Source organism: Anabrus simplex, chromosome X, assembly GCF_040414725.1.
Source record: "Anabrus simplex isolate iqAnaSimp1 chromosome X, ASM4041472v1, whole genome shotgun sequence".
Taxonomy (NCBI): Eukaryota; Metazoa; Arthropoda; class Insecta; order Orthoptera; family Tettigoniidae; genus Anabrus; species Anabrus simplex.
Genome location: NC_090279.1, coordinates 72,245,803 through 72,261,490, shown reverse-complemented (window position 1 = coordinate 72,261,490; position 15,688 = coordinate 72,245,803). Strand labels below are relative to the sequence as shown.

Here is a 15,688-nt window from a genome sequence, read left to right as displayed (position 1 = left end):
GTTGAACCTGAGTTGGCAGAAGATCAGTTTGGCTTCAAAAGAGATGTAGGAACACCTGAAGCAATCCAGACTTTAAGTCTGATCTTACAGGACCGAATTAAGGAAGACAATTCCACGTACAAATCATTAGCAGATCTAGAAAAAGAAAACGATAATGTCGATTGGACCAAGCTACTCGATATTCTGAAGCTGATCGCGTTGAGATACCAAGAAAGATTCTACGATCTGTAGAAAAAGCAGTCTGTACTGATAGGAATCGTAGGCTGTGAATAACATAAGCAGCAGTCCAGAAAAGTGTCAGTTTGTCCCCTATCCTGGCCAATGTTTACATATAACAGGCAATGAAGGAAACAGAAGAGGAATTCGGGAAATAAATCGCTATCCAAGTAGAGGAAATCGAAACTCAAGGTTTGCCGATGATATTTTATCTGAAGCTGGAGAAATCTGGAGAAATTGCTGAATAGAATGAACAGAGTCTTGGAGGAGTACGAGATGAGAATGGAGCGCAAGCATGATATGCAGGGAACATTAGATTAGGAAAGGAGTTAGTAAATAGCAGACTTCTAACAATAATATAGGAATTATTGTATGACAGTGAAACAAGAAAAAGAATAGAAGGTTTCGAAATGTGGTGCTATAGAAGATGAGTTGGATAGATTGAATCAAGAATGAAAGGATACTGAATCGGATTGCTGAGAGGAGGGCGATTTGTCAAATTTTGATAAGAAGAAGAAGAAGCAGAACGATAGGACATATCTTAAGACTCGCACGATTTGTTCAGTTGGTTTTGAGGTAAATATACGTGGTAAAAATGGCAGCGGTAATCAAAGGTTTTTCGTGGAATATTCGCTACTAAATTACACTTGCACCTCTTCCTGTCAATAAATCAAACTTCACAGAGAAAGACGCTCGAGAACTCGTTAACAAAAGCCACAAAGTTGTAAATTTAGGGAAGAATGCCGACACTGTGTGTTCAGCTCACGGGAGGCCTACACAGTTTAACTAATGTTAAACTAATTATTACCTTAGTATGGAATAAATGTAACTTTTCTAGTCACAAAATGAAAGAGTTTTGTTAAAATCTGCTCTTTATTCATAGTTTCTTGTTACAGGCTCGCACATTGAGTTTTTTTGCGTGGTAAACCTCCGCTCGGTTATCAGAATATGACGTCGAAGATTCTCAGAGGTCATCCAGTCGGCCAGCGAGCTGGCAGCATTGAGCATGCGGGGCTTTCTTAACACTCAAGTCAATGAAATAAATAGCAAGCCAGAGCTAAAGATACCACTACCAGAACTCGTAAGGATGTCGCTTCTCTTGGTGAGTGTTTGTTTATTTCTCTGTAGCTGATAACAAGGTGTCAAGGGAGAAGTGATTTCAGTCTTGGATTGGAAATTTAATACTACTACTAATAATAATAACAACCCGCCTCTTAGTCTTGATCGTTAAGGCTTTGAGGTATAAACGCTGTGACACCGCGGTTATTCGGTTCGAGTCCCATTGCTCGAATGTTGGCTGGCAGGGTAGAGGTGTTGGCGGGATGCAATTTCTAATCACTAGATTACATGTTCAATGCCTGGATTAAATTGTAAACGTCTCCGCAGTGCTCATACGGAGTGAGGCCATATGACGCTGTTGCCTTTGTTTCGACCATAAGCAGCCACCTTGGTGCTATTTAACAGGAGAAGGCTATGTGCCGGCACCAGGTTCCACCCTCTCCTTTCTTACTATCATATGTCAGGTAATTCATTTCATCTCATTAACGTCTCTGATAAGTTTGACGTCAGAGGATATCCGGTCAAAAGAAAAAAGAACCCGCCACGACAGGTTCATCTCACCTCATACCCGACCTCGTAGTGAAACGGGACAAGTGTTGGACAAATAATAATAATAATAATAATAATAATAATAATAATAATAATAATAATCCAAGTAAATGTCTTGGAAAGAATCGCCAGCAGAACTGGCTTAAGAATTTCTGCAGAAAAAACAAAATTTTTAACAAATATTTGGGATGCACCAAAATTTCTGAAAACACATATTGGCCAAATAGAGAGGGTAAAAAATTCTAATATCTAGGGGAAATAATCCATGAAAATGGTTTAGAAAAATCTGCAGTAGAGGAGAGGGTACATAAAATGGAGAGAGCTTATGGTGTCACAAAAGATATCTACAATAAAAGATGCCTATCCAAAAATGCCAAAATAAGGCATTACAACACTGTAGTGAAGCCAGAATGCCTATATGCAAGCGAATGTCTGGCATTAAACTAGAATTTAGATAAACTAGAAATACTAGAAAGGCGAATCATAAGGAAAATATTAGGCCCACAAAACACAGCAGAAGGTTGGAAATTACGAAGTAATGCTGAAATATATTAAAAAAATAGAAAATATATCAGATGTAATGAGGAAAAGGAGACTTATGTTTTTTGACATTTATATCGAATGCAGGATAGTAGATTAACCAGTAAGATATTCAGATATTTGTGGGGTAAGGAATCATCGACAAGCTGGGTCAATGAAGTAAGAATGGATTTAGAAAAAAACAATATAACAACGGAAGAAATAAATAATAGAGAAGGCTTTCGGGAAAAAGTATTGAAAATAGAAGGATTCCAAGGTAGGAAAGTAAAAAAGACTGGTTCAAAGTGGTCTGAAGACAGAAAGAAGAAACATAGTGAACAGATGAAAGCGTACTGGAAGAAAAGGAAAGAACAAAGAAGAAGGAATTGAAATTGGCACGTGGTCCTCTGGTGGCCCATTCGAAAAAATAATAATAATAATAATAATAATAATAATAATAATAATAATAATAATAATAATAATAATAATAATAATGGCGAATAACCTCCGAACACGCATGGTGCAGGTCTTATAGGCGACCTGCATGTCTCTGGGGATGCGGCTCCTTCTTCAGAAGGCATGACAAATACACGGCCCCCGATTAAGAAAATAAGGTTTAAATCTGGATAGGGCAGCTAATCAAACCCGATACCCGTTGTACCAAATCATTTCGCCACGGAGCTGGGTAATTTAAGTATGGAATATCTCTATAGATTAATGGAATTTTCATAGAATTTCGGTGGGATATTTTATGGTTGTTGAATGTTCAAAGGGAAAGTGATATAACACAAGAGTGCGCTGTCAGTGGTGGAGATAAGTCGGAGGAGAGCAAAGAGATGCTCTCAGCAGGCACCAAGCTATACAGTAAAGTGCGGTCTCTTCACATGAGCAATAGAGGGACAATTTGTTATTAAGAGTACATAATTCTGTGCTTGCAGAAATTGTCAATTCTACTTTCATCCTCCCGTCCCTTTGGACGCTCAGTCTACCGGAATAAATAGCATCACACTGGATAGAGTCCTAGTGCCGTATCCGTCATCGAACGTTGGCGATTTTAGTTTTGTTGTTGGCTGAACCACAGTCGCAGGTTCCCCAGTCAAGACGTGCGGGCTCTCCCAGGACCCCTCTTCTCTCGATGTTCCCTTGTATATTTATTTGGAGTAGGGCGCCTCATGATATGACCAGCTTCATGACCTTAGCAGCCCAGCGCAGTTTTACACCTCCTGGTCAATACAGTAGACCCACATTTCAATTGCTCCTAATCTTTCATCATAGTCCAGGACTCTACTCCATACACACAGCCCCGCGCTATCCTAAGACGAAACTGCGGCGCTCGTTGACGGCGATATTCTCAGTATCGGAGCTCCGTTGACCCACAGGGCCTTGCTCACAATAATGTATTGGGTCTTCTTTAAGTTCAGGTGTAGACCAAGGTTTTCACATGTCTCCACAACTTTCACGAAGATCTGATGCAAGTCATCAGTCTGTTTCCACAGCATTCTTTCCTCAAAGAATATGCGTATAAAGTGTCTAAGATGACGCTTAGGTCATTCAGGCAAAACACATGAAACTCTATCCCTGACAATTTCCTTGTATAGAGTTAAGTGTGGTGATGTATTGCTAATCAAAATAATGTTGAAAATGTTCGTCTCCTTACTCACAAGTCTTCCCAGCACGAAGTTTCCAACGTAACACTGCTCTTTGTCGGACGCCACCCAGAGCAAATTGCGCTGTTCTCATCTGGATCTTTTCATGTTGTTCTTGAGTCAAATAATCTGTCGAGTCTCTCGTACGCTGAACGGGTCTTGCCAGTGACTTATACGCCTCTGTCTTACATTCTTACTACAACTCCTAAATACACCCATAACCATATGAAGAGATCTGTAAAGATCACCTAGGTACTTGCAGTGATCCCCATGTGCTGCTTTCACAGCATCGAGGCAGTAATTAACATGCAAGAAAACAGTAACATTGCCTTGCGGGATCCACTCTTAATCAGAGTATAACCCGACAGCGTTCCACCTATTCTAAGACATTGAGTTTGCTTTCTGGAAATGTCGCCACATATTCAGTTACACCTTGTCCGGTCCAAAGGCCGTCTCTTCCTTGTTCTGCTCTCTCGATAGACTTTGATTAGGTCAATACCGATGCAGTCCATTTGGCCTCCTGAGTATAAAATATCTGCCATATCTTGCTTGAACCCTTCCTTAGTGGAATGACTTTTCCTAAACACAAATTTCCTTCTATCAGAGCAGTTTGAAACATTGTGTGCAATGTAACAAGAAGGAATGCTTTCCTTATCTTACGTGCATCACATGTCAAGCTATCTGGACTATAACTATCCCCTTTATATGTTTGTCACTTAGTCACTTGTAAACTGGGTATACTATAGAAACTCTGAGCTAATTTCGTATAGCTCCTTCACGCAAACAGTGAAGTACAGTAAATGGGGAGGTGCTCCAAGGTAAATAAGTAGTTATGCCCAATTATGACACATTTAGAGAGGTGTATGGTGGAATCCTACAGGAAAACTTGTAGGCATTGCCGGCATTTACGTTCACTGCTTCGATATTGCGGCCTCGTGAAGTTGACTATGCTGTTACCTGTGTGAAGTGCCTTAAACCGTCAGATATTCTAGTAGTTTGACTTCCGTGACAATATGTCCCTAGCATCGATTTTGGACTGCTCCCTGGCGTTAAAAGCACTTTATCAGCCTGGGAGAGAAGTCGTATTTTGAAGTTGAGTAACCTATCGGCAGTAAGTTATTCTTTTAATCATTCAGAAGTTATCAAAACTGTGATCAATTCTGTACCGGGCGGTACACCTCCACGCCGCTAATTCAAACATTGCGCCAGTTGAAACTCCTCTACTGGAGGAAGCCTGAACTTTAACAACCACATTAATTCTAAGATTTCTCAGAAGATGTCCCTACTGTAAATTTAGAAGTGTTCTGAACTAGGTCAGTTTCGATTCGTTTTTGTTTTCTCTGTAGCAAGAAGTGTGAACATTCTCTTCTAGATGGCACCACTTAAGAACTACAATTGTGCACCCTAGTGCGAAGTGAAGGAACTTTTCTTTTGAAGAAATTTTGTAGTCATAAGTTTGTTCTTTGTTAAATTTCTTTCTGTCATTGTTTGTGTTGGCAATGTTAATCCGTTCGTTCCGCCGGTTTTGAAATTAGCCAATCCCGAATTTCTTAAATTAATTTTCGACCAATCGGGGCTTTCTTTCCCAACCTGCTCTGTAACTGTGTTCGGTAACCAATACAACTTTGTGGGCGGGTTGTAATCATTCATGAAACGTCTCGAATCTTCCACGAGGATATATAAACTGCTGATTTTCTGGTCTCGTTGCCACTTCAGTAACATCTATCCTAGTGTGATTATGTAGCAGGGGGCGGGAAGCGCCTCTTTCTTCGGGTAGCCGTTCATCCATAAGGTAATGGCCTTTTAATAACTTCTTTTCTTGCTAGCTCAGCAGTTTAACCCTCGGGGCAGGTTCGAAACTTTTATCATGTAACCTTCCTTTAAAATGTAAAAGACACTTGATATAAATTCTGTCTCTTTAACTACAAATTGGGATAGAGAGTGCCTAACCCTCTCGAGCTCCCACTCATATTGTTTTGAGGTGACTACATTTTTATAACAGTTTCCCAGCTCTTCGTAATGAAATAAAGTTTTATTTCGTGTCACCTCCGTAGTATGGGATTAGCCCTTGCATAAGCGGCCTAGGGCCAAATTAGGTTTTAATAAAGTGTATTAGGAGTGCTGAGTACGCCTCCACTCAAGTTGGTATTTTGGGGCCATGTCATTGTCCTGTTTCTTTACTGAATAGGCCTCAGTAGGTTGGGTATTTTTACCCCTGTTTTTATGTGTCCGGAGGACAGCTTGAAGGTGGAGTTTGGTGTGGCCGTTGATGGGCTTGAACTTTGAGAGCGGGTTGCTCTTTCTTAAATTTGGTTTCTGTGTGCCTCGAGCAGGCTTTACTGGGTAATTGGGAGCAAGTGCTCCTGGGCATGATTGGGGTTTTCCGCCCCTTTGTCAAACCTTGTATTTGGGTAAAGTTGGGCTAATTGCTCAAGAATTGTGAGCCTGGGGCTCGAAGCCCAAATCCTGTAGCAAACTGTAATTGTACATTCTTAATTGGTAGATATGCTACTGAATACCTGTTATACTTGTTATTTCTTGATCTTGAAAAGAAAATATAACCTTGTTAAATTTAAATTAACTTTAATTTCGTAAGTTGAGACCTATTCATCCCAGCACTTTCTTTCACCTCTAACTACCACGGAAATCTCCGTAACAAATTCAATCAGCCCATCAAATTATATAATATTAAATTGATTATTCACTCAAAATGTATGAAAGTAAATCCTTCAGGAAACATCGGCTAATACTATATTTAAATGTGTCTGGTACTGATTGACTTGTGTGTGTAATAAGGGAGAGGAGACGGGGGAGCAGGTATTTAACAAGGTATTGCAGAAATGTAATTATGTGAAAATTATGCGTGTGAAACTCGGGAGGATTTAGAAATTTTAGTAAGCTTGTAACAGTTAGTGTGTCCGCATTTCCCTAAAATTCATGAAGGTCCCATCCTCTGTTGTTTGGTTCCACTAATACCGAGAGGATAACCAGGTATAACTAATTATGTAATACACCCCTTCTGCTTTAAGGGTCTGTGTAACGTACTTTACAGCCCCGACAACGGGCGTATTGTAAAATCATTGTGAACTAAAATTGGAGGTTCAAGCCCCGTCTAATGTAAAACTAGGAGCAACTGCTCCTACCGATTCTGAGTACCTTTTTTAAACCCAAATGTTAAGTGAACTTCTCGATTCGAGACCCGACCTAGGTAATGTGCTTTGGAAGCTACGGCTTCTTTTTGTGAATTATGTCTTTCCAATTTGTAAAGGCAAGCCTGCGGGTCATCAGACTGTGATAGACGCAGATATGTTGTAAAGTATCAGAGATTTCGAGCTCCTCATTCTACATTTCAACTTGATGGTTGAACCATGCTTATCGCATGTTCCACGATTTGACATTTAATTATGTAAATAGCTTCCTTCAGTTTTGTGTGTCAGTCTAATGACGTCCAGTAGGGAGCAGCACACGCTATGTTTTTATCTGTGAGGTCGTTCGTTTTGCTGAGCGATAATTTTTACTCTGTGGAGTTCTTTTGCTGTTCTATGTGGGGCAGATACTAACAATGGCTGCCGCTATGTTTGGTGTGGCATTTTTATGCCTCAAATATTCATTTAATGTGTTCAAGCCTGGACCTTTCACGCTAACTGCTATTTGATTTTACCATTGATAATCACAGGTACGTGATAGTTGGTTTATATTTAAATTTGGTGACGATTTATTCCCGTATGTTACGGTCGATGGCATACATCCTTCCGCTCCGTCATCCGATTTGCTTTGAATGAATGTATTTGTGGTCTTGTTGTTATGATTGAAAAAGGGTCTCTGTGGTTATGATTTGGTGCGCTGCGTGCTTTAATACTGCGTGATCCTCATGATGTGCCCCTTGTCTCGACCGCAGGAGAGACCAATCCAGGTTGTACAAGGCGCAACATGCCAGTGATGTGAATAAAGTAATGTCCAATTCTGACCTTATGTGTAATTGCACGCCGCACGCAAACATTTGAGTAATTGAGACCCACTGATAATGACCGTGGAGTCATAATTTATGGTTTGTATTTGACCACGAAATCTGAACGGCCGTTCGTGTTTTATTTTCCCGATACCCTCATTGTGTGTGCGTGAATGTGGTATGCATGTGAGTTCGAATGTGTGGGAGAGGAAAGGTTGATATGCCGGTTGACCTGTCGTATTTGTCTTTCAAATTCTGCGCCTTGTTTGGTTTTCAGCGCAGAGCTATATTTATTTATTATCCATGGCTGATGCTCAGCTTGAGTACCCGCCATGTTGGTTTCATATTTGCGCATGGGCGTACCTATTGTATTCTTTGGGTCTTGTCTTGGCTTTGATTGGTCCATGGAGGCTGTGCCCAGTCTCATCTGTCGTTATTCTTATCTGCCTTTTGTTCCCCGGCACGGCTTATTGTTATGCGAACTTTTCGCATTGTTAGTTGCCTAATGAATACATGATGCAGTGCCTTGGATATTTGAATCTTGGTAAAACGGGCGACCTAGTTGAATAGTTTATGATGAAAGGAAGCTGCTGGTATTGTAATAGCGATGTGTCGAGGAGCAGTGAGCATTTTAAATTACGTATCATTTTTTTTTAGAGTATTAGTGAGTTTTCACGCCATGTTTCAACTATGTGAGAAAGAATAAGGTATGTCCATCAGTATTACGATGAATTTCCCTATTTATTTTGTGTGATTTTCTTTTCTTGCTTTAATTTTTCTCTCATATTTATTTAATAAATCCCCTGGTTTAAACCATTTCTTCTTTTATTTCAATTAGATGTAGTCTTGCCCTTGTTGCCTGATTACAAGGGGGGGTTTTCAGCTCAGGGTTATGTATGCGCCTTGCCCAGTCGACACGATCCGGGCCTCAAATATTGTTCCCCGTGAATATTTCACTAAGTTATTGCTTGAATCGCTGATTTATGAAGTGATAGATGGGGAGGGTGTGGCTCAGTAAATGGTAGCAGAGCGTGCTCGACTGGGATACCTCCTCTGAAAGGAAAGCGGACGAGGTAGAGCTGGAAACCCATTCGAAGTCAGTTCTGGTCGCTTTAATTTAATCTCATGATTCAGTTAGTCTCTGTCCCTAATTTTAAGTGTGATCTATAATTTATGTCCATTGTTGAATTCAAATCCATTGTTGTTATATTGTGTATGTGTCTCGTGTTCAAACCTTTGAAACTTGGGTTGCGATATGGATAATCAGAAGGCTGTAGAAATAAATAATCGTAACGATAGTATTACTAGCGACATGCCTAACCCGGAAAGCGAAATGGAGCAAGGGACGAATGAAGTCCATGTTTCGTCCGCGGGAAGCAACCGCTGTAATTCATGCCCTGACGATAACAATGTCATTACCTTTCGTAATCGTATTCCTGACGAAAATCGTAAGCGATTAACTTCCCCATCTCCTAGGCCCAGTTCCGACCGGCATGCTGAAGTGAACCCCGTGTTTGAAATTGTGAGAAAATGGAGGTTAAATTTCTCTGGTGAAGGGAAAACATCCAGTGTAATTGAATTTTTGGAGCGAGTTGAGGACATAGCTGAGTGTAGCTCGTTACCTCTCGATTTGTTTGTGCCCGTCATCCCGGGAATGCTTGAAGGGCCGGCTCTAAAATGGTATAGGCTTATTAAAGGGAGTATCATAACGTGGAGTGAATTCGCCAGCCGCATAAAGGAGCGATTCGGGGTATCTGATATGGACTACTGTCTGAAGCAGGAAATCTTCCGTAGAACGCAAGGAGTAGGTGAAAGCATCGACGACTATGCCACTGGGATTTTGACGTTATTTAACCGCATGAATGTTAAGGTGCCCGAAGACGAGATTTTCGACCAATTCTATAGAAATCTTGCCCCCGACTACAAGCTACACATTAAACGGTCTCTAGTTCAGACCGTCGACGACGTCATCAACCTGGGTCGCGAATTCGAGGGGGTAGTCAGCCAAAACAAACAATACCGTCCGCCTCCCATCCCATCCGAGTGCTCTTTTCCTGACGTCGCTTGTCGTACGCCCATCAAATCTGTTAGTTTTGGTACCTCCCCTCCTCCGTCTCGTCTCGTCCGTAGCCCCGAACGCAGGCCCAGCCCTCAAACTCCGCCCCCGCTTTATGTCAATGCAACCCAACCATCCAACACAGCTCCTGTAAAGGGTGGTAGAGTCAAGTCATGTTGGAATTGTGGTAAATTAGGCCACGTCTCAAAGAACTGTTGGTCCAGGCCTCCTGCAAAGTGTTCTCAGTGTGGTCTTGTTGGTGTCACAGCGCGCGTATGTCCTCGTTGTAACCCTCAGCAGGGAAACTAGAGGCGCGCCGGCGTGATGGCCCGCCGTTGGCGCCTAAGGTCGGTCTCAATAAAAGGATCTGGGGCCTTCCGTCATCTACCCCATGGGCCAAAGTTTATATTGGGTCTCGTGTATTGTATGGCTTGTTGGATACCGGCTCATGTATTTCTCTTGTAGACAAATCCCTAGTGCTTTCTATGAAATTAGAGTATCTTCCTGAAAGTGAGAACCCGAGAAAGTACGTGTCTGTCGATGGTCGTGAGGTGTGTCCCGTTGGTAGAACCAAGTGCCATATCAAGATACATGGTTTGTCGTGGGATTGGACGTTTCATGTTGTGCCCAACCTGTCCGCGCCGATCATACTAGGCACCGATTTTATGTTGGCTACCGGCTTGTCCCTCGATTTCATTAATCGATCCTTTGCCTTTCGCTTTAAATCTGATGTCAGTTACCCCTTTGAGACACCATTTCAGCGTCCCACTGTGTTCGCTCTGACGGAACCTCCTCTTATCAATGCCTCATGTGAGCTCAGCGAAAACCAAAATCTCATGTTGAACTGCCTGTTAGAGGAGTTTTCCGACGTCTTGACCGATAAGCTTGGGTGTGCTAAGAATTTTTCATACTGCATCGAACTCAAAGATGACACTCCTGTGAGGTCCCCTCCGTTCAGTTGTTCGCCCCCGAAGTTGTCCGCTATGAGGGAATATGTCAACGACCTGCTAGATAAGAAGGTCATCAGTCACTCCAAGTCCCCTTTTAGTAGTCCCGCCTTCCTAATCCCTAAAAAGGACGGCAAACTGAGATTCGTGATAGACTACATAAAGGTCAACAAGAACATTGTCTTCGACAGCTTCCCATTACCCACCATCGAAAGTGCCTTCCAGCATTTTCATGGCGCCAAGTACTTCACTGTATTTGACTTCAATTCCGCATATTATCAGATCCCCTTGGACCTTAAAAGTCGCCCCTGTACTGCCTTCGCCACTCCGTTTGGATTGTTCGAATTCAATAAAGTCCCGATGGGCATTTCTGTGGGAGGACAAGCGCTTAGCCGCGTGATGGACTCAATTTTCGGTGACCTCAAATTTTCCTGTGTATTTAATTTTTTGGACGATCTTCTGATCTTTTCGCACAGCTTTGACGAGCACCTGGCCCATCTTCGCGAAGTTCTCAGTCGGTTGCGCAAGCACGGCTTCACGATCAACCCAAAGAAGGTCTCTCTTTGTACCAAACGGCTAAATTTTCTAGGCCACGTTGTATCTGACTCTGGAATCGCTGTAAACCCTGATCGGGTTAAGTGCATCAAAGATTTTCCCCCGCCCAAAAACGTTCGCGGTGTGCGAAGATTTCTTGGTATGGTAGGATTTTACAGCCGGTTCATCAAAAATTTCTCTCAGATTTCGGCCCCTTTAAACCTGCTGAAAAGGAAAGGTTGTCGCTTTGTCTGGAGCCATGATCAAACCCAGGCCTTCGAACGATTGAAACAGGCACTCTGTGAAGCCCCTGTATTACATAGTCCGGATTTTTCCCGCGATTTCATCTTGCAATGCGACTCCAGCGAGCTCGCTGTGTCCGCGGTGCTCAATCAAGCCGATGAGCAGGGTAAGCTAGTCCCCGTCGCGTACTTCAGTAAACTACTACATGGAGCTGAACTGAGGTATTCCATTTACGAAAAAGAATGCCTAGCAGTAGTTTTGGGTGTCGAAAAGTTTCGCTCGTATCTTTAGCACCGCCATTTTTACATCCACACGGACAATCAAGCTCTCTCGTGGATGAGCGCTAGTGTGAAAAGACTTGGTCGAACCGCCAGATGGATTCTCCGATTATCTGCGTACAAATTTACTGTCGTACATGTCCGTAGAAAGGACAATGTTGTAGCCGACTGCTTGTCGCGCATGTTCGAGGGAGTGAAGGAGAGTGCGGTCGAACCTGAGGAAGACCGTGTCCCAACCGAAGAAGATAACACCATTAGTATTTTGCAAAATTTCCCATGGTCCTTCACGGATATCTCCGAACACCAGAAGGACGACTCCGAGTGTCGCGAGTTGTTGAAACGAATCGCGGATGGCTCTCTTGAAGACGAGTCGTATAGTGTTAAGAGTGGATTGTTGTCCCGTCGATGTCGGAAAAGTGGTAGTGACAGAATTTACGTACCCTTGAAATTGAGGCCCATGCTACTTCAGTTTTATCACGACTCTTATCTGGGCGCTCATTTAGGTCAATATAAAACTTTAAATCGAATCTCTCGCGACTACTTCTGGCCTAACTTGAAAAGTGATGTTTTGGAGTATGTAAGAAGTTGCGATGTTTGCCAGAGGGCTAAACCCGCGCAGTCTTCTCTCGTTGGACCCCATTCTGCTGACATAGCGACATGCCCCGGAGAAAGGTTATTCATTGACTATTTTGGCCCCCTCACCAAGTCCAAGAGTGGCAACGTTGGGATCTTGTCCGTCGTTGATGCATTTTCAAAATTTGTTTGGCTATTTCCCGTGCGCAAGATAAATTCGAACAACGTTGTGTATTTCTTATCCCGGCACATTTTTGGAATTTACGGACCCCCTAAGACGATAGTGACCGACAATGCGTCCACCTTTAACTGTCGTAAGCTCCGACACTTATGCTTTGGGTGGGGAATAAAGCATGTGTTTTTAAGCCCTCACTATCCCAAACCCTCGCACGTTGAAAGGTTCCATCGAAATCTCAAAGCTTGCTTGACGGCATTTCACAACGCTGACCAGCGCAGCTGGGACTGTAATCTTGATTTCTTTGTTTTAGCATTCAACAGCAGTGTACATGAGTCGCACCGGCAAGCCCCGGCTGCTCTATTTCTAGGCAGGGATCTTGTCGACCCACTGCAGTTGAAGTGGAATATCGGGTATCTGTCCAAACCGTCCAGGACGATGGACGTAGAGGCCAAATGGAAGGAAGCAGTGACTCAGTTAACCAGGGCTCGAGACCGTGTGGCTGAGAGGTACAATCGGAACAGAAAGAGAGTAAAGCTTGAAGTTGGAGACTTGGTCGTAGTGAAAGTTTTTCCATTGAGCTCAACGGCAAATCAAGTCACGGCCAAATTATGTTATAAATGGTCTCAGCCTAAAAAGGTAACCAGATTCCTGGGACCTGTGACAGTAGAACTGGAAGACGTAGTAAGTAAGAGGGTGAGCAAAGCTCACGTCTCGATGGTAAAGGCTTACCATCAAAGAAGCCAGTAAACCTCGTATATTTCCATATCTTACGTATCTGTAGTGGTGTATATTAACCTTGTCCTTAATGAATTCCCAGTTTTCTAACATGCCTTTTCTTTCAGGTAAAAATTCGTGTTTCATGAATGAGAACGGAAATGAAAGAAAGGAAAGAAAGGAAATAGAAAAAAAAGGGAAGTGGTTCGAATTGCTGGAGTTGAACTGAATTCACATCCAGATCCCTGAGTGCATGGAAATATTATACCCAACCGCCTTGACTTTTGAATGCCTAGATTTCAACCTGAGTGCGCGAATGAAACAGTGTAATAATGGACTGATGTAAATCAGCGTTGCACGTGACAAGCTAATACAGACCTCCCATGAGGCAGACTTTCTCATTTAAAATGTATAATGTGGTGACTGTTCTTGTAAATTTCATGTGTCTGTAAATAATTGTAGATATAAGTAGTTCATAAGTACCTAGGTTAAGTGGGCGCGCGCTCGTAGTTTTAAGTTATGGACCTCTTTTAAAATGCGTCCACTCGTCTGATCAACGAGTTTCGGAGCATTTTAAAAGGCGGTGCCGCTGGATATTTGAACCATGCTTATCGCATGTTCCACGATTTGACATTTAATTATGTAAATAGCTTCCTTCAGTTTTGTGTGTCAGTCTAATGACGTCCAGTAGGGAGCAGCACACGCTATGTTTTTATCTGTGAGGTCGTTCGTTTTGCTGAGCGATAATTTTTACTCTGTGGAGTTCTTTTGCTGTTCTATGTGGGGCAGATACTAACAATGGCTGCCGCTATGTTTGGTGTGGCATTTTTATGCCTCAAATATTCATTTAATGTGTTCAAGCCTGGACCTTTCACGCTAACTGCTATTTGATTTTACCATTGATAATCACAGGTACGTGATAGTTGGTTTATATTTAAATTTGGTGACGATTTATTCCCGTATGTTACGGTCGATGGCATACATCCTTCCGCTCCGTCATCCGATTTGCTTTGAATGAATGTATTTGTGGTCTTGTTGTTATGATTGAAAAAGGGTCTCTGTGGTTATGATTTGGTGCGCTGCGTGCTTTAATACTGCGTGATCCTCATGATGTGCCCCTTGTCTCGACCGCAGGAGAGACCAATCCAGGTTGTACAAGGCGCAACATGCCAGTGATGTGAATAAAGTAATGTCCAATTCTGACCTTATGTGTAATTGCACGCCGCACGCAAACATTTGAGTAATTGAGACCCACTGATAATGACCGTGGAGTCATAATTTATGGTTTGTATTTGACCACGAAATCTGAACGGCCGTTCGTGTTTTATTTTCCCGATACCCTCATTGTGTGTGCGTGAATGTGGTATGCATGTGAGTTCGAATGTGTGGGAGAGGAAAGGTTGATATGCCGGTTGACCTGTCGTATTTGTCTTTCAAATTCTGCGCCTTGTTTGGTTTTCAGCGCAGAGCTATATTTATTTATTATCCATGGCTGATGCTCAGCTTGAGTACCCGCCATGTTGGTTTCATATTTGCGCATGGGCGTACCTATTGTATTCTTTGGGTCTTGTCTTGGCTTTGATTGGTCCATGGAGGCTGTGCCCAGTCTCATCTGTCGTTATTCTTATCTGCCTTTTGTTCCCCGGCACGGCTTATTGTTATGCGAACTTTTCGCATTGTTAGTTGCCTAATGAATACATGATGCAGTGCCTTGGATATTTGAATCTTGGTAAAACGGGCGACCTAGTTGAATAGTTTATGATGAAAGGAAGCTGCTGGTATTGTAATAGCGATGTGTCGAGGAGCAGTGAGCATTTTAAATTACGTATCATTTTTTTTTAGAGTATTAGTGAGTTTTCACGCCATGTTTCAACTATGTGAGAAAGAATAAGGTATGTCCATCAGTATTACGATGAATTTCCCTATTTATTTTGTGTGATTTTCTTTTCTTGCTTTAATTTTTCTCTCATATTTATTTAATAAATCCCCTGGTTTAAACCATTTCTTCTTTTATTTCAATTAGATGTAGTCTTGCCCTTGTTGCCTGATTACAAGGGGGGGTTTCCAGCTCAGGGTTATGTATGCGCCTTGCCCAGTCGACACGATCCGGGCCTCAAATATTGTTCCCCGTGAATATTTCACTAAGTTATTGCTTGAATCGCTGATTTATGAAGTGATAGATGGGGAGGGTGTGGCTCATGGTTCACGTTCCAGCCATTGTCCCTAA

The 15,688-nt window shown here is 42.4% G+C and overlaps 1 protein-coding gene across 1 annotated transcript in view; it reads left to right on the top strand.

Moving 5' to 3' along the window:
* Positions 1–1,303: 1,303 nt before the first annotated feature.
* LOC137503289 (hemolymph lipopolysaccharide-binding protein-like) overlaps positions 1,304–15,688 on the top strand; it is a 36,580-nt gene continuing 22,195 nt past the window's right edge. Inside the window, exon 1 of the mRNA XM_068230833.1 lies at positions 1,304–1,318. Coding sequence (XP_068086934.1) covers positions 1,304–1,318 — 15 coding nt within the window. The remainder of the gene's footprint in view (positions 1,319–15,688) is intronic.